This window comes from Apodemus sylvaticus, chromosome 1 (assembly GCF_947179515.1).
Source record: "Apodemus sylvaticus chromosome 1, mApoSyl1.1, whole genome shotgun sequence".
NCBI classification, from domain to species: Eukaryota; Metazoa; Chordata; class Mammalia; order Rodentia; family Muridae; genus Apodemus; species Apodemus sylvaticus.
The window spans coordinates 168,729,633-168,748,382 of record NC_067472.1 but is presented as its reverse complement, the minus strand read 5'-3'; the positions used below and the strand labels follow the sequence as shown (position 1 = coordinate 168,748,382).

The window sequence follows — 18,750 nt, the reverse complement described above, 5'->3', positions numbered from 1 at the left end:
CAGCTAGCATATCACTGGTGTTAACTGCGCCCCCAGGCTGGTGGCCATACCTTCCTCCTCGTCCTCATCCAGCAGAAGGCCATCTCTTGAGGACATGGCTCGGGGCAGGCCCTGAGATGGCTCTGGGGCTTTTCTCTCCATGACTGTCTCCTGAAAGACACACGGAGCCTGGCCAATGTCTCGTTCCCACAGTGTGCTTGTGGGAAAGTAGAGGTTAGGAGCGACTACCCCGGTGACAACTGGCTTGCAGGTTGTTTCCCCCTTAGGGAGGGCACGCGTGGACACACGCTCATCTTACCAGAATTAACTTCTCGTTGTCAACTAACAGCACCCCAGTATCTCAGAGGAGTATGCGACTGTTGTGTGTAGGAAGAAGCCTAGCCTTTAACTTTCCACCTTCCTGCCTCAGTCTCCCTAGTGCTGGGATTACAGGTGTGCACTGCCACACCCGTGTCTCCCCTGTTCTTGGTCTCTGAGATTCAAGCAACTCAGGTAGATACATGACCATGGACTGGCTAAACCTCACATCCCGCCATCCTAGCTGTACCGATCCTGTCAGGGTGAGCATGTGACCCGACTGAACCAAAGAAGCTCTCTCTGGCTGCAGGAAGGAGTCCCAGGGCTGCTGAGACAGCACTGCTGCCTGAGCCTGACGCTGACTTGAGAGCAGTGGAGCAAAGTGACAGAGAGGAAGAGTCCTGGTGGCAATCTGGTGACAAGTGAAGCCACCGCTCTCCTGGGACATTTTTGTTTTGTTATCTGACAGTTTCTTGCTTTGGCCCTTTGCTTAGCTAGTTTGAGCTGATGTTCTGGAACCTTTCAACTACATGGCATCTGTGTGCACCTGATTCTGTCCTGGGTCCCTGCACAGGGGCCAGCTTTGCCCTCTGCCTCTGTACAACTCTACCCTGTTGTTTGGAGACTTCCTGGGGGTGGTGAGGGCAGGCCGGCCCGTGAGTTCAGATCCTGCTAGAACCTTCTATCTGGGGCAGCTGTGCGACCCTTCTGTTCTCACCTTCTCCAGCTCTTGGTCTTGCCGGTTCATGAGGGTCTTCCAATGCTCGAAGAGCTGGCACTCAGACCTCTGGAAGTCCTTGAGCGTCCCCTCCCTCTGAATGGTGCCATCCTTCATAGCAATGATCTGCCAGGGCAGCCAGGAAACAGGTTTGGCTCCCTTAGAGGAGCCTGAGGTAGGGGTGTAGCATCTCTCATGCTCTATCAATAGCTACCTTCATCCACTAACCGCGCCGTCTGCCAACCTATTCTCACCATATCACCATCCTCAGTGGGAGCCTTTGCAGAGCTAATGAGTGTCCCTTGGCCAGCACGGCAGGTTCCCCACAGGACCCCATCAACATCAGCTTCCATATGCTGAGCAGGCCAATTGTATGCTATCCTGAGCTGTACCTGAAGGTAGAGTCTATAGTTGGTGCTAACACGCTTGTTAATCCAAGCGGGCGTGACTGCGCCCTTTTGGAATCCAGCAAGCTCTGTCTTTGAAGCACCCAATGACACAATCATACACAGCTGCCACGAACTGGCACCCATCTGTCCTGGGGTCCTGTGCTCAGGCACCTCAAGGAACCAGGCCCCTCCAAGTCTGCCTTACTGGACTCAGGGTCATTCTGAACCACAACTGCCTTGCTTTCTGAAGCCACTTTACCTGTTTTAATAGTGTTCAGATTTTTTTGTGTGTGTGTTTTTCATAGTGGAGGAGGTTCACATTCCACATGGAAGATTTATTTTGAGAAAAATTAATTAACAGGCCAATTTGGCTCAGCCTTAAAGATCAGAGAGGGTCTCAGATTGTGGCTGCTGTCCAGGGAAATTTTGGTTTAGGAGTAGGCAGGTGTAGACTTCCAAAGGCTCATTGTCTTTATCTTAGCATTAAGTGATTGCCCGGTGAGATGAGAGACGTATGTCCCTGGCTATTGAAGAACAGGGTTGGGGGGTGTTAGTCAGCACGGGGCTCACAACACCATGTTCTGTGGGAGTGCTGTGGTCTGCAGGACTACTGCTGCTGCTCCAGCATTCTCCATACACGGAGGCTCCAACTCACTCATTCCCGAAGGCCAAAGGCCCAGGGAGTTGGCTCTACCGTGTGAACAGATCATGCACAGCCAGGGGAAGCAGGCAGGACAAGGCCTTCTAGACGGTAAGAACTGAGTGTCTACTTTTCCTCAGACTGTCTGGTGCTCATCTAGGGAATACCAGAAGGGAACTGAGGCAGGCTGGGGATGTCTGCAGGCCTGAGTGACACCAAGACTCTGGACTCTTAAGTATTTCTTGGGCTGCACAAAACCACTCAGGGCTGGCATCTTGTGCTGTAGCCATCAGTCATTGCTTCTGGGTCATATGACTGATTCTTTTGAAGATCATACACACTCATACACATACACACACATGCACACAAGCACACACACACAAGCACACACATATACATGCATGCACACACACAGGCACACACACACATGCACACACACAGGCACACACACACACACACACACATACATGCATGTACACACACAAGTACACACATGCATACACACAGCTGCCCAGTCTGTCCTCTGTGGCCCCTCACCCAGTCCGCATGAGGCAGGTACTGTAGCTTGTGGGTCACCAAGACCACTGTCCTCTTGTCATCCCGGAGCAGCTCGAGGATGCCAGCCTGCATCAGGTGGTCACTCAGATGGACATCCAGAGCCGAGAAAGGGTCATCCTGAGAAAGATGAGGTAGAGGCAGGCTTGTAGGGAATGGCGAGGTAAGCTACTCTCTAGAGTTCTATCAAAGCTATTGACGAAGGTTGGCTACAAGGCCTTGGACCACCCATCTAACCTCTCTGGGAATCAAATGTCTCAGTGATTTAAACAGACCTTGTCAATTCGCTTCCTGCCTCCTGAGCCATTGATGGCTACCCTTGTCCTATGAAGCCTGAACTCCCAGTCCCTCTCCAGTCTGCCCACTCTTCCTTCCTAGCCCCGCTTCTCACCCGATCTTCCCAAGCTCCCTCCATTCCAGGCGGCCAGCGAGCCCACCCTCCTAGCCTTTGCCAGCGCCGTTGTTCTGTGTGGTGTGCGGCTCTGCCTCTCACTACCTCCCACCCGCCACTCACCCAAGCACCAGTCCTTCTGTGTCTTTCCCTGACCAGCTCCTAACGTTCTCATCCTCTCTGTCCCAGGGACAACCCCATGCAAAGCCAGATCAGATCATCTGCACACTCCTGCCTGCGAGGCCCCCAAGATCTCACACCCCGAGCCTTTGCCTGCTACCGATTAACTTAAGAATGGAGGGAAGCAGCCACTGGACTTTTATCCAGCAGAGTTGTTTGTATACCAGGTGGGACCTTGGGTGGCCTAGAACTTCATGACTGCTGGGTGTAGGCCAGGTCTAAGAATGTCTAGGTGAAGCATCCCTCTAGAGCGCTGCGTGTGCTGAGTCAGAGAAGGGGGTAAAGCTAGGGTCAGAGAGCTGATGCTCATGGTGCCGAGCCTTTGTCCAAACGCCTCACTACCCTTTTGTTTGGTTGACTCCCTTACAGGAAGCCCTCCCTGAATTCTCCATCCATCGAAGCTTCTCATGGTCTGAGCCACACAGCTTAGTTTCCAACGAGCTGTATTTCCTGCACGTGTGTGAGTCTGTCTCAGCAAATCTTTGAGGTCAAGGGCTGGGTCTTAAGATTCTTTCAGTATCAACCAAGGCACCTAGCCCAGAGCTTGACATGAGGTAGGCAAGCTTTATCTCATGCTCAATGGCTAGAGTGCTGTGACAAAGGGACAACTTGAGTTCCCTGGAATGATAGCTCGGCAATTAATTAGTAGCGCCTAGCGTGAGCACAAGCTGGGAAGTGGTGCCACACACTCTGTGTGTTTGCATTCTGATAGCTGGGCTGCACAGGTGCTGGCATCTGGGGCAGCTCTTTTGTCCTTTAGAGAGGTGTCTCTAACCATAGCTTGCCTACCCTCAAGGTTATTGAAACACTCAATGAAAAGCCCACAATGGGTTATCAGTGCTGTTCTAGCCTGCCTCAGTTTCTCTCTAAGTAAGATAAAGGCAATATCTCTAGGAGGATTTGATCCTGGTTAGGGAGGTTGTTGGATGATGATGGTGGTGGTGATGGTGAGGATGACAATGCGATGTTAGGGAACCAGGCAGGCAGGCAGAAGTGAGGGCCCCAGGGAAACTTCATCTGGGACACTTACCAAGAAGACAACATTGGTGTGCTGGTAGAGAGCTCGGGCTACACTGATTCGCTGACGCTGACCACCAGACAAGTTGATGCCCTGTCATCAAAAGAGAGGAAAAGAGCAGGCCCTCAACCCTTCAGGCTCCCACTATGAAGAGATGTAGTCATTCCCCAGCTTGGAGTGGCTGGCCTCTCCCATCAGCTAGGATTCTGTGTAAATACTCCTCCAAACTGAAGTGTTCTCTCCTGGGTGAAGGAAGGAGACTTATAAGACTCAGGGAGCTAAGGAACTGCACGCTATTCAGGAACTAAGGAAAACTCACAAGGTTCAGAAAGCCCCTGAAACTTACACGATTCATAGGGCCCTCTCCATGGCTCTGTCAGCAGAAGCAATTGCCAAACTGCGGTGAGCTGTGCAGATTGCTGCAGTGGGCTTTGAGTCACTCATACTCCTATGATTAACCCCAACAGACTCATAGGTTCACTAAGACAGACTTGGGGCAGGGGACTGCCTTTTAGTCTGTTATCACTGCCCTATCTGGGGTGAACAGAGATTTCTCTGTCTCCCCAGGAGAAGTCACACAGCACAGGACAATGGCCGTCACAATTTCATACTACTTGAAGCTCTTCAGCCCTTTCCTTTGTCCTGTTCCATCATTCCTGCTTCCTAAGAAGGACCCCAGGAAGGCCCTGAGGGCAGGGAGCAGGGGAGGCTGCCACTAACCCGTTCCCCGATCTGAGTCTGGTCTCCATGGGGCAGGATGTCTATGTCTGGTTGCAGGGAGCAGGCTTCGATGACCATCTTGTACCTGGAGAGTAAGGACAGGGGGGGTGGGTCAGCTGATTGCCCTGGTCAGAGTGGGGCCTCAGTCCTCGAATGGCCATTAGCCTGTGGGTTGCTGGGCTCCAGTGAGTGATGGCTTTAATGCACTTCCTGCCTTGTGCAAGCAAACACCATGAGACCGGGAAAGAGCTAAGGTCAGCGCTTACCCAGCCTGGGGCAAGTTAAATATTTGAAAGATGAAATTGTATCGGAGCAAATAAGCCGAGTGATGGATGGGGCGCGCTTACGGTCCCCGAGCGGTGGGAGATGCAGTCAGAGCTCGTGCTGGGGCACCATCTGGGCAAACCGCTGCTGAGTGTTTGGAGGTGGCAATGATGGTGGCTGACCAAATATTTGCCTAGCCTGCTCTCCTTATCGTCCTCTGGCCAGCTTTTACCCTGAACAGGTGCCAGGCAGCATCCATGGAGAGTTCCGAGTTTCTGGGTGACACCTGTCCATAGGCAGCTTTGGATTTGACACCCATATCAGCAATTAACTGGCTGGGCCCTGGGTAAGCTACTTAAGCTTCAGAACCTTGTTTTCCTTATCCGTAAAATGGGTGTAAGAGTTTACCGTGTTGGGTAAGAGCACAGGTATGACGAGGCTGCTACCCTGCCCTTCTTAGGCAACTGCTGAGTGATCAAGGTAGCAACACCCTCTCCCTCCTATCATACGTGGGAAGGGGCTGCTGGAACTCAGGGGCATCCGGATCCTTTGCGGCTGGACTGCAGGATGCTCAGGTGCCAAGGACCACACCCACCCCTCCCCAGTCTCTCCTGGAGGCTGTTACCGTTGCTTATTGAAGGGACTCTCGAAGGTGATGTTCTCCTCCACTGTGGCATTTAGCAGCCATGGTTTCTGAGATGCGTAGGCCACGGGGCCTCTGCTCCTGGAACAGACTGAGTGTGAGGGCCTTCCTGGGCGCATGCTCAGGGCAACTGTCAGGCCGGTCAGTGGCTTAGGTTGGGGCAAGAGGTTGGATGTGCTGAGGTATCCAGGGCACGTGACAGGAATTTTTGGTGGGTATTGGGTAACATGAGTCAAGTTCTTCCTGATGGACTCAGACCTCCAAAAGGATTTCTAGTTTCCTCCAGCACCACATTGTAACCCCAGGGACACAGGAACTAACAAACATGTCCAGAGATAGGGCAGCCACACACAGGGATCTGGGTACAGCCAGATTTAGGAACCTCACTGACCACATAGGTATACGAGGAGGCCCAGGGGCTTGACTCATATAAAAAAGGAGAGTGAGAAAGGCCCCATGACATAGGCCTTTGGAAGAAAGTCTTCCAGGTCAGAGGAGGAGACTCTGTAGAACCTCTATTGGCACAGCTGCATCTGGGTTTGACACAGTGTGCTGAGGCTTCAGGGCCTAAAGAACATCTTTGAAAGTCCAAGCCTCAGGTGACCAGGTGCAAGACTTCCGTCACCACCACCCTGCCCTCCCCACTACTGACATGAGCCTTCTCCAGCGCCATCTCAACCTTGAGGCAGGGAGGAAGTGTCACCAAATGTCACCAAACTAAACAGTTCCTGAACCTGGCTTCCCCACACCCTCGGCAGCTGCTGGGCTCTACACAGAAGGAAAGTTTTACGAAAACAGAGCCAAGGAAGTGACATGCAGTATGTTATAGTTTCCCAAGCCCCTCCTTCCCACTCCCCTCCCCCCAGAAGCTGCTGAGAATGAACAAACATGGTGTCCAGAGATAGGGCAGCTCCCAGGCCAGAGAGGAGCACGGAGCTCTTCCTGGGACCTGCAGCCGCTCCCGGGGCACAATGGCTCCACAGGCTCAGCACAAGGACCTGGCATCCGAGTCCGCTGCTGTCTCCCGCTCTGGGTTGCTGCAATGGAGGAAAGACACAAGTCAGACTCCCCTGATGGGCTGAGCTCTCCATGGAGAGTTCTAGCTCCTTCAAACCAGCTATCTCCTGCTTAAGTAAGTCCTGGTGCCCTGTCTGCAGCCACATATGATGTTCTAGATGTGGCTAGCCCAGAGAGTCTCACTGCCTGGACATGTGGGTGTGGGAAAAGACCTGGCCCTGGTTCATTTAAGAGGGAGAACAGGAGGAAAAGGCCTCCTGAGGGAAACTTCTAGGGCCGGGGGGGGGGGGGGGCGGGGTAGGAGGCCTGCCTGAAGTTCCCAGCCTCTGCCTTTAAGCTAGGTTCAAAGGAGCAAGCCAAAGCCTCAGGCCAACAAGGTTGCACCCGGCTGGGCAGGGTGCTCTGACCACAGCCAGGTTGGGCCAGACAGGTGACAGTTGGGAAACTGAGAGTCGACCGTGGCCACACACATACAGAAAAGTCTTAGACGATAGAGGAACCCGTTAGGGAGATGCACGGGCACTGGACTGTGGCCAGCTCCAAAGAGCCCCGCTGTCACATTTTCTGTCACTTCATTATCTTTAGACACACGCAGACTTTCACAAGTCTAGGCTTTGGCTCAAGTTATACAGTCACTAAGGTTTGAGAGATTGGGAGGTGTCTCTGAGAGGGCGATTTGCAGAGGAACCGCCTTGCCTCGCCTGGCCTGCCTGCCTCTAGGTTTCCCCTGCCTTCCCGGAAGGAGAAGGTTGTGCTGCCTCTTTGTCAACAACTCATTCCTTTTAGAACTCCTAGACTTTCGTTGAGCATATTTAACACACTTGAATTTTCTGTGTAGCAAAAGGGATGCCCATTTCTACTCCTCAGAGACCTTTGTTTTTATTTTTTTTTTATTTTTTCCTGGTATCCCTGGAGCCTCTCAACAAACATTTTTCTGAGTATTTGTTTCCTACTAAATTTTTTTTCTTTTTACTTTAAAGGTGGGGATTCGTGTGTTCCAGGCTGACCGTGAACTTCTGATCCTCGTGCATTCACCTCCTGAGCACTGGGGTTACAGATGAGAGCCAGCAGCCCTGGCCCCTGACATTAATCTGGTGGTTTTCGGTTTATTCATAAGGTTACTCAGCTAGCAGTGCTACCAAGTTCCAGACCATGGCCACCCCCAAACAAACCTCGTGTGACCAGTAGTCCCTCTCCCTCTCCTGTCTTTCTCCAGCCTCTGGCAACCTCTCAGTTACTTTTTTAACTCAACATGACAATTGTTTTGGTTGGGGGTGGCAAGCAGTAGGGTCACATGTAGCCCAGGCTGGACTCCCGTTCCATGTGGAGATGGTCTTGAACTTCTGATTCTCTTGCCTCTATATCCTAAACAGTATGGCTACGGGTGTGCAAAGGCACACCTGGTTTTTGCAATGCTGGGAACTGAACCCAGGACTCTGCATGCTAGGCAAGCACTCTACCGACTGAGCGACTTTCTCAGCCCAGACAATTTGTTCTTCCTGGAAGAGCCTGCTTTATTGACTTCAGTGACAATATGTGTGTTTGTTTGATTGTTTGTGTTTGAGACAGGTTCTTATTATGCAGGCCTGCTGGCTGGCCTGGAACTCACTGTGTAGCCCTGGCTGTCCTGGAACTCACAGCAATCCCCCTAAATCTGCCTCCTGAGAGCTGGGATTAAAGGTATGAGTTACCATGTTCCTCTCACCATGCTATTTTAATACCACAGATGACTGATGCCTGTGTCTGCGCTATGAACCTTGGGATGAGTAAAAGGCACGATCACATCTAAGGTTTTTTTTTTTTTAAATTCTCCTCTCTGCAAACCATATTTTTGCCTTCATCAAAAGCGCATGGCTTAGCCCCATGGCTCTGAGAAGAAGAAAAGCACTACCTTGGATTCACACTTGGCGATCTCACTCACAGGCCCCACCATGTCACCCATGCTAACCCTGTCCCGAGGCAATACCTGGGGTCTTCTCCCTCGCTGTCTGGAAGGCTGCTGGGTGGGACAGAAAAACAAACGGCAGTTATTCCCGTCGCATCCATCACACTGGAGCTTTGTGGAGAAGCAGTGTCTACTCCTCCCCCTCCTGTCCTCCCCCCACCCCTGTTTCCAGGGGCCTGGGTGGCTCATTTCAACCGCAGCACCTGACGGAGGGCCCTCCAAACAGCATGGGCTTGGCTGGTACTCCTGGCATTGGCCTGGGGCAGCAGAGAGGCCCGCTGGGCACCAAGGGGGTTTCCTACTCCGGACAACCGAGCTCAGGGAGGGAACATGACTCTCCCAGGCGCCATCACTGCACCCAGTGTCTCAATCTGCAGGGTCTGATAGTTGGTCAGAAACAACCGGAGCAACTGTCTCTAAAAAGCTGGAGATGTCAGTGTGTGCAATGGGCTGCCTTCTGTTTTCTTGAGTCCGCCAGTGTGGGGAGGCGAATCCTCTCACAGTAAGAGGTGCCTTTGGCAAGCAGGGATCTGAATTGCGGGGCCAAGTTTCTCTGTGGTCTTTCTCCTGTGTCAGCTCAACACCTTTCAACCTTTCAGAAACATCTTCCACCAATGAAATGTGAGCTTGTGACACACACATGCGGGTTGTGTGTGTGTGGGGTGTGTGGGGGAGGATGGGGGTGGGGCAGTGGGGAAACAGCCTTCTCCATATTCATGCAGGCTCTTAGCATTCTAATTACTAAATTAGAATTTTTTTAGACAGGGCCCCCTGTAGCTCAAACTGACCTCAAGTTTGTTCTGTAGCCAAAGATGACCCTGAACTACTGATCTTTCTGCCTGCATCCACTGGGTGCTGGAAGTGTGGACCTGAACCACCGCACCCAGTTATCTTATTTTATTAGGGCTGGTGACAGCAATCACTTATTGAGCTTTTATAAGTACCGATAAGCAATGTAACAGAATGATCTCTTATTTTTTTAGACTTATTTTGTTATTTATTTATTTTTATATGTAGTTATGAGCCATTATGGAAGTCTGCTTACCATGTGCATGCCTGTTAATCCAGAGGTCAGAAAAGGGGGTGTATCCCCTGGAACTGGAGTTACACACAAGAGCTCTGACAGGTGTGAGCTGTCATGTGGGTACTGAGAACCGAATCTAGGTCCTCTGGAAGAGCATCCAGTGTTCTTAACTTCTGGGCCGTCTTTCCAGCCACAGAATGATGACTTTAAACCTATATAAAATAACCACTCGGAGGGTCGTTTTGATTTCTCAATTGCATTTTGCACATATATCAGGTTCTGAGAGGCTGAATGGCATGTTCAAAGTCACACAGCCAGCAAACGACAGAGGTCGGACAGGTCCCCATCCTGCTCTGGGGCAGGACCAAGTGATCCTGAGGCATTTACATCACCAATCCCTGGCCCTTCCCTCTGGGTTTTGTGGTCCCTGCTCACTCTCCCAGTCCCTCCTAACCCAACTTCTTCAAGCACCAGACTGCTGTGATCGACAATTCATGGGCAGGCACTAACACGAGACAGAAGAAACCGGAGCTGACAAACGCCTGCCCTGTGGCCACAGCCCAGCTGAGCCCCTCTCAGGAGACTCCCTCCAGAGTATCGAAGGCCGTGGTCTGCATCTCCAGGGCCTCCCGGGACTCAACACACCCTCCTCGAGCCCTGACTCAGCCCTGGTCCATTCATCTCAATCTCAGCTGCTCAATTAGCACTCCTAATGGACTGCCTTGTTCTCCATCGGTGCCTGTGCGAGCCTGGTGTGCCCTGTGGGATTTAAAGGCAGGAAGAACATCTTTTCCAGCCCCCACAGTGCTCAGCCCGTGACAGATCTGTAACAAATGGAGCTTGCTAACAGGCGTATTAATCACCGGGGAAGAGGGAAGGAGGGTGAGTTCCTGGTAGTGGCTACTGCCATGCGCGGCGCCAAGGAGTTGGCACTCAGTCTGGCACCACTACTGCATTCTGTCCCCACTTTACAGACGAGCACACTGAGGTTCAGGGTTGGAAAATAGGCTCGATTCTACAGAGTCAGAAAGAGGGGGAGAAGCTGGGGTGCTAACCTGGGATCCCTTCCTCTTTCTATTGTACCCCTAAACTTCTAGCAGGAGCCCTACTAAAGCTTTGTGTACATATTTTAACTAAAAAGTAAAGAATAGTACATTTGTCAATCACGTTCTCTCATTGACTGCTGGAGTGTGTGTGTGTGTGTATATATGTGTGTGTTTGTACACGTGTGCTGTTACCTAGGAAGTCTAGATGAGGTTGTTGGATCAACCCCTGAAACTAGAGTTCCAGGCAGTTGTAAGCCTCCCGATGTGGGTGCTGGGAGCTGAACGCAGGTCCTCTGCAAGAGCAGTAGACACTTGTAACCACTGAGCTGTCTCCAGCCCTTAGCGCGCCTCCTTTTGGAATTACAAGCTACATATTTTTTAAGTGGTACTAGTGATTGAATCCAGGCCTCAAGATGCCAGGTAACTCCCCAAAGCTCAAAATAAACATGTTACAATTCCCAGACCACAGGAAGCTCAAGAAGAAGGAAGACCAAAGTGGGGGTGCTTTGGTTCCTCTGAGAAAATGAACAAAATATTCACCGGAACAACTATGGAGACAAAGTGTGGCACAGAGACTGAAGGAAAGGCCACCCAGAGACTGTCCTACCTGGGGATTCATCCTATAAACAGTCACCAAACCCCAAAACTACTATGGTTGACAAGAAGTGCTAGTGAAAGGAGCCTGCTATGGTTGTCTTTTGGAGGGGCCCCGCCAGAGCCTTACAGAGGCGAATACTAGCAGCCAACCATTGGACTGAGCGTGGGGTTCACAATGGAGGAGTTGGAGGGCAGACTGGAGGAGCTGGGGGTGTGGTGGGGGGATTGCACCCTCATGTGAAGAACGACGATGTCGGCCAACCAGATGCCCCAGGGCTCCCAGGGACCAAGCCATCAACCAAGGGGTGCACATGGTTCCAGCCAAAAGAGTGGCAGAGGAATGCCTTGTCGGGCATCAGTGGGAGGAGAGGTCCTTGGTCCTGTGAAGGCTCAATAGAGGCCCCAGTGTGGGGAAATCGAGTGGGGGTCGTGAGAGTGGGTTGGGTGGAGGAACATATTGTTGGAGGCAGAGTGTGGGAGAATGGGTTGGGGGTTTTCGGGGAGGGAGGAAACCGGGAAGGGGTATAACATTTAAAATGTAATGAAGAATATATTCAATTAAAAAAAAAAAGATGCTATGTAACTGCTCTACCTACCACAGATACAGTCCCATCCTTATTTTTATTTTGAGATGGGGTCTTACTGAGTAGCCCAGACTGTCCTTGAACTCATGGGTCATGAAAATGGGATCTAGGCTCACACCACCAGGCCTGGCAGAAAATGTAATGTTTAAGTCATTTGGAAGAGGAAGACACAAGGGCTGTTCATAGACGTCAGCTGAGCTGAACCTTGAGGGGTGGGAGGAGGGAGGCACAGATAATGGAAGGAGGGAGTGGTCGGGCAGAGAGGGCACAGCATAGGGAGAAGGGCAGAGGGAAGAGGCAGGAAGATAGGGCCTGATGGTTTGAACCCATGGCTGAGACATGTGACGCCACTTTAATGAGGAGTCCCTATTTCCTTTCCACTGTGTGTGTGTGTAGTTTTAGCATATATAGCTCAGTGAGCAGTGAGGAGCTCGCTGTGGGGGAGGGGAGTGAAGGGCTTGGCAGGGGACTTGCCCTTCCGCCCTGTGTCTGACACAGTGCAGGCAGAGGGAGAACCAAGTGCACTGTGTGCACTGTGCTCTGAATATAAAGTGTTCCCCACAGGCTCCTCTACTGAACACCGGGTCCCCATTCTGTAGTACTATTTAGGGAGGTTGTAGGGGCTGGGAGGAACCTAGCTGGAGGAAGTGGGTCACTAGGGTGGGACCTTGTGGCCATCTTGTCCCTGTCTTCTTTACACCCTCTCTCCCTCTGCTTCCCGGAGACCACGAAGTTGTCTACCCTTTCATCCTTCCCGGCTGTCACGACGCATGCCCCACCCAAATCAACAGGGCTATGGGTTTTGTTTGCTTGTTTTAAAGGTAGAGTCTCTCTCACTCATTATGTGGCCCTGGCTGATCTGAAATTCCCTATGTAGACCAGGCTGGCCTCAAGCTCACAGAGATCCAAAGGGTTGTAACCATGAGCCAAAACAATTTGTTTCCCCCCTTAAATGAGTTCGTCAGGCATTCTGATTACAACAGTGCAGAGAAACTCACACAGTTCCCAACATTCATTCAAGATTCTGGCAAAGAATTAAAGGGGGAGATGAGGTTGGGACTCACAGGGCCTCTACAGTCCACTGTTCCTCCCTCCTGCAGGCCCCTGACTGTCCTGAAGCATTTCCTCCCACTCACGACCCCCCTGTGCAGTGGCCCCCAAAGCCAGATCTCTGAGCTGCAAAGGGCGGGGTATCTTTCAATGCTTAAAAGGAAGAAAGTAAGTTCCAGGAAGGTGATGTCACCTGCCTGAGGTTGTGGAGCAAGGAAGTGGCTCAGTCAGAGCTAAGTGGGCCACCTGGTACCCGCCCCTGGCTGGGCCTGCCCGAGTCACCTGTCCACCTGTCACCTCCAGGAGACTCCAGGAGACTGAGGAGAGTCCCAGGTCTCTCCTCAGCACACTTGGGCACATCTAAGGGTGGGAGTCAGGCAACTTTGAGCCAAACACCACAAACCAACAGGTTTTGAGAGAGTCCCGCAGCAAGGGTGCGGGGGTGGGGGGTGGGGGGTATTTTTGGACATAGACAGACACACTGACAGGTCACATGTGGGCTCCTCAATAGGCGGTAGAGAGAAGGTAGCAGGGAGTCCTGGGGAAGCCAGATTTGTACTTCCTCATGGGAACTTTCTCCCCACCCTGTGCTTTCCTGAGAGCTACTTCCTGATGGCTTTTGGGGACATTAGAAGTCACGCTCGTGTTGGGACTGACAGCCTTATTTTTCACTATCCGGGAAATGAATTGTACCTGAGTGCATCTGCTAATACTGACTTTTGCTAACATGTTTTCTTCTTAGAGATTACATGCGGAGTTTGCAAACTCCCAGGCTGACAGTTCACTGAGTCAGGCAGCCGGGGAGAGGCTGGTGACTCATGAAAGGGAGCACGTGGGAGTCACGTGGCTCTGAGATCCAGAACCAGGGTCTGCTCAGGACAGCTCTCCATCCTGGGGCTCCTTCTACACAGTCCTATCTGCCTGGAGTATGCTGGGGCAAGGGCCAGACTTCCCTCCCCTCGGTTAAGTGGAGAAGCCTTTCCCTAAAGGCCTTTAAAGGGCCCAGAGCCTCACAGAAGATCACAGCAGAATGTGGGGTGCAGTCTCAGAGCTGGCTCCTCCCCAGAGTGGGTGCAGAAAGCTTCGGTTAGGGAGCAAAGGCTTATGGGAGAGACACACATTAATACAGTCCCTAGCTGTCCCTGGTTCATTCATTTGTAAATGAATTCATTTGTTAAAGTGACTATGGATTCCAGAGAGAAAAATAAAATGCGGTTCTTGTCTCCGGGGAGCTTACTGTGGTCTCTCCTGGGAGAGAGGCTAGGGTACAGTAGTGAGTTTTTGTTCTTGGCAAGGAGGGGCACGGCTGAATAATCACCTTTATCATAATATTCCGAGGGCTACTGCTACATGCGACGTTAATCCTCTCGACGCCCCCGTGGGTTAAAAGGGGAAACTGGTACAGGACGCTTATGGAATTTTCCAAAACACACAGATCAAATCTGATCTTAGGCAGCTTGCCCCAGAGCATCTGTTCCTGCCTGCTCAGCCGTACTTAGCTCATTTGGTCCCTGCAGGAATAAATGAGCAGTTGCACCAACAACCCCAGCTCCATCTCCCCAGAGCGATGTGATGTTCTCGGTGCGATGATGCTGCACCTCCCTAATCTCCCAGCTTCCGGCCCTGCGCACCCCTGGACTCCCTTCTGGCCTTGGTAGGAGGTGCCCTGATAAGGCCGTGCCTCTGGCTGTAGGCACTGCCAGGAGGGCTCTCCAGCTTAAAGGCTATTTTGTTTTTGACTCACTTTGCAAGTTCAACATCCCTCAGCAGCCCCCAGGTCCAATGTCTTGGGTTCGGGTCTCCTCCCAGGAGTGAGAAACACTCGACATTCTTAGCTCATTGTCCCGAGATCAGTGTCTAGATGGAGACGTGGCTACCCAGGTTTGTTTTTTTTTTTTTTTTAGGACAAATGGAACCAAGTGAGTCACACCAGTTTAGAGTCTCTCAGAGCCATTTTAATGAGCTTCTAACTGGCTTGCCTGCCCCTCTCCCTTCCCCAACTCCATCATCCTTTGTCAGAAGCAGGCAGTGCTACAGCCTACTCGCGGTCTTTCTCACGCCTGCTATCTCTAATCATGGCGGGTTCACTTCGCCACTGAATCCCATGCGCTCAGTACTCCAGGCACCCAGAGCCATGCTCTTTAATATCAGCAAGCCTTTGCCTGTACAGCGGCCTCATCTGGGTGCCTCACCCTTCCATCCCCACCTTTTCCATTAGATAAGCTCACCCTTGTCTGCAAAAAGCTTCTCAGAGTCCCGCCACCTCTGTCCCTGGACCACAGAGCTCCTCGATCTCTGGTGTCACTGATTTTCTTGCCCTCCCTTTTCGCTTTTGAGACAGGCTTGGCTGCCCTGAGACCTGATCTGTAAACCAGGCTGGCCTCGAGATCACAGAGATCTGCCTGTCTCTGCCTCTGAGTGCTGGGACTAAAGGCGTGTGCCACCACCACGCCCAGGAAGGAGCCAAGTCTTAACTAGCATTGCATTCTGTGGCTGGGCACAGGGTCTGGCGCCACAGGTGGGGTCAACATACTTTGGTGGAATTAATGTATTGGTGTGAAGAAGCCAAGGAATGGGCTCCACAGCCATCGAGGGATGGCTCCAGGTGAACCTGCTACGCCTAGGGGGAGCTAGCCCATGGAGGAGAGCGAGGTGGAGTCTGAGGAACAAGAAACAAGAATCTTGGCGCCTCAGTCTTCCTCCTGGCTTGAAATGGGCCTGGACGTCCACTGAGAAAGGGGGCTTTGATGAAGCCTGAGGATTCATGTAGTGACTCTGTGAAGGGTGTGTGTGTGTGTGTGTGTGAGAGAGAGAGAGAGAGAGAGAGAGAGAGAGAGAGAGAGAGAAAGAGAGAGAGAGGGAGAGGGAGAGGGAGGGAGGGGGAGAGAGAAGAAGAAGAAGAAAGAGGAGGAGAAGGAGAAGAAGAAGAAAAAGAAGAGGAGGAGGAGGAGGAGGAGGAGGAGGAGGAGGAGGAGGAGGAGGAGGAGGAGGAGGTTGCTGACTTTTGGGTCACTGGGTGAGATGTTACTTCTTCCTGAAGCTCTCAGTCCTTTTAGCACACAGCGGAAGCTCCTGGGTGCCCACTTGGCTGCAAATCCTACTTCTGCCATGATAACGACTTTGTAACGTGCTTCATGCTGGTTTCTCGTCTGTTGAGTGGGGAGAATAGGGTGAGGGGACAGACGGACACACTGACGGCCCCGGTCTGTGCCTGGCACGTGAAAGGCACCCAGCTTTAGCCACCATGAGGGACTCCTTGTACACCCTTGGCCGGGGCAGGATTCCTGAAGGGAGAGACGCAGCAGCTAGACCCCAGCACTGAAGCATCCTAGAGGCAGAGGCAGAGGCAGAGGCAGAGGCAGAGGCAGAGGCAGAGGCAGAGGCAGAGGCAGAGGCAGAGGCAGAGGCAGAGGCAGAGGCAGAGGCAGAGGCAGAGGCAGAGGCAGAGGCAGAGGCAGCTGGGTCCCTGGGATGTCATCTACTACCTCTGGTGGTCAGAGGAGCAAGTGTGAAGATGTGGGGGGTGCGGGTGGGGTAGAGAGAAGGTCAAGGGTGGGGGAGCAGCCAGCTTCAGAGACATCGTGAGCTGTGTGGGGAACAGTCCCGGGGACCCCAGGGGCAACTCCGGGCTTGAACTCTGTAATCTCGTCTAGCAAAGGTTTACCCCACGGAGGAGGCTTCTGTATTGTCACAGACACGCAGCTAAAAGGCGAGGGCTCGTCACTGGAAGCCTCGAGGAGCTGCTGTCATCACAGCTAGCAGCCTGAACTCAAACCAGTTCCAGGGCCTTCCCAGAGAAGGGCAGGGGAACCTCGCTGCAGGATGGTGAGGGGAGGCAGGCAGGGCCATTCTGCTCCCACAGGGGACCCATCAGGGAACCCAAAGGGCTCACCTGCTAGCCCATGACTGCAGCAGGGAGGGAGACTAGTGACTGCTGGGGGCACAGGGGGACACCACTGGGGCAGTTTGGAAAAAAGATATCGTGAGTATAAAGCCTGTGGTCAGTTCTCTCTGCTCAGCTCTGCTCAGGTTTATCAAAACCTGTCATCTTCAGTAATTTCCCTTAAAAAAAGAAAACTGATTTCCTTAAGGGGAAAAACCCACAAAACTAAGCTGGGCAGTGGTGGCTCACACCTTTAATCCCAGCACTTGGGAGGTAGAGGCAGGCAGATTTCTGAGTTCGAGGCCAGCCTGGTCTACAGAGTGAGTTCCAGGACAGCCAGGGCTACATAGAGAAACCCTGTCTCAAAACAAAACAAAACAAAACAAAACAAAACAAAACAAAACAAAACAAAAAAACAACCCAAAAACCAAAACAAAACAAAACCCCCAAAACAAAAAAACAAAATAAAAAACAAAACAAAACAAAAAAAAACCCCCAAAACAAAAAAATCAAACAAAACAAAACAAAAAACCCTATAGGGCAAGCTGGCCCTCCTGTTGACTTGCTGCACCCCCACCCCATCCTGAATAAGAGCTGTGAGCTCCAGCGGGGGCTAGGGCACCTCTTTCCCTCTGTCATGGCAGGGCACAGAGCCAGGCTTTGTGGGGGTAGCTGCGGCTAATCTGCTCAGGTTCTGAACGCCTCTCCACCCTCTTCATTTCTCAGTGTTCCCTCTCCTGCCTTTTAAAGATTCCATTTGATGTCCACTTCTCGGCAGCTAATTTCGCCGCCTTTTAGAAGTAGGTGGGCATGAATAATAGATCCATGACGGACTCCGCCTAAGGCTCTGGCTCCTTAAGTAAGACAGTGATCTTTGGAAACCCCTGTTTGCCTGGGTTACCTCTGGGCCCTCTGCACACACACCCTGAATGGTCTTCATCAGCAAAGTCTGCTTTGCTGATGAAAAATCTGGAACCGATGTTGGCTGGCAGGAAATACAGCCCAGGAAATGTGAGATTTAAGAGTGAGCAGAACTGAGTTTGAATCTCTGCTCCGCCTCTTGCTAGTTGTGTGAATTAGCGCGAATTAAGCCCTCATCTATAAAATGAGCATCGGCGATAATCCTCTGCTGGTATTCATTCATGCATGGAATCCCTCAAGGAACGCGACACATCACACAGCAAGGGTTGAATGGACACTAATGATGACACTATAGGAAAAACGACAGCGTTTACCAAGGGTCTGCTCGGTGCACAGAGGGGTTCAACGAATGAGTGGCGCACCCTCCACAGAGAGGCATGGTCGGAGGGGGAGAAGCGAAGTTTACCTGTTCCAGAAGACAGCCCCGGAGACCTTCTGCATCTCCCCCAGGGTGGCCAGAAGGAGCGAGGATTTGCCGCAGCCCACCTGCCCCACAATCATGGTCAGCTGGCCTGTGGCAGTGGAGGGCAGTAGGTAGGATGGAGTCTGAACAAATCTCACCCAGAATAGATGCACAAGCGCACTTAGCTCCGGGGCCTCCTCCCCACCCTCCTCCCTGGAAACCCTATGAGGTTTCCCTACTCCAGAGTTTTTCCTTCTGCAATTGACAGTGTTCTCTGGCATCCCAGGTCCTTCTTCCACTTCCTCCACATCCTCTGCTTCCCCTCACCCCCTGCAGTGCTCCCAGTACTCTTTGTAGTCCTCCCACAGTGCCAGCTTGGCTCCCAACTGTGACCCTCCACCACCGGCCTGACAGGGCTCTGTTCAGAACCTCCATTTCCATAATCCTCCCAGAACACTCAAGTCT

At 52.1% G+C, this 18,750-nt stretch overlaps 1 protein-coding gene across 6 annotated transcripts in view; it reads right to left on the bottom strand.

Annotated features, from left to right (window-relative positions):
• Positions 1-18,750, bottom strand: part of Abcc8 (ATP binding cassette subfamily C member 8) — a 75,170-nt gene that overhangs the window by 13,136 nt on the left and 43,284 nt on the right. For 3 of the 6 annotated variants that reach the window (XM_052162515.1, XM_052162530.1, XM_052162550.1), the window contains exons 16-24: positions 18,289-18,394; positions 8,799-8,831; positions 6,814-6,852; positions 5,798-5,896; positions 4,909-4,993; positions 4,201-4,281; positions 2,582-2,719; positions 1,016-1,141; positions 51-150 (exon numbers count right to left, since the gene is read on the bottom strand). In XM_052162515.1, coding sequence (XP_052018475.1) covers positions 51-150; positions 1,016-1,141; positions 2,582-2,719; positions 4,201-4,281; positions 4,909-4,993; positions 5,798-5,896; positions 6,814-6,852; positions 8,799-8,831; positions 18,289-18,394 — 807 coding nt within the window. Of the gene's footprint in view, positions 1-50; positions 151-1,015; positions 1,142-2,581; positions 2,720-4,200; positions 4,282-4,908; positions 4,994-5,797; positions 5,897-6,813; positions 6,853-8,780; positions 8,832-18,288; positions 18,395-18,750 lie in introns of all 6 variants that reach the window. The other 3 variants (XM_052162524.1, XM_052162539.1, XM_052162510.1) reach the window with 2 other exon arrangements.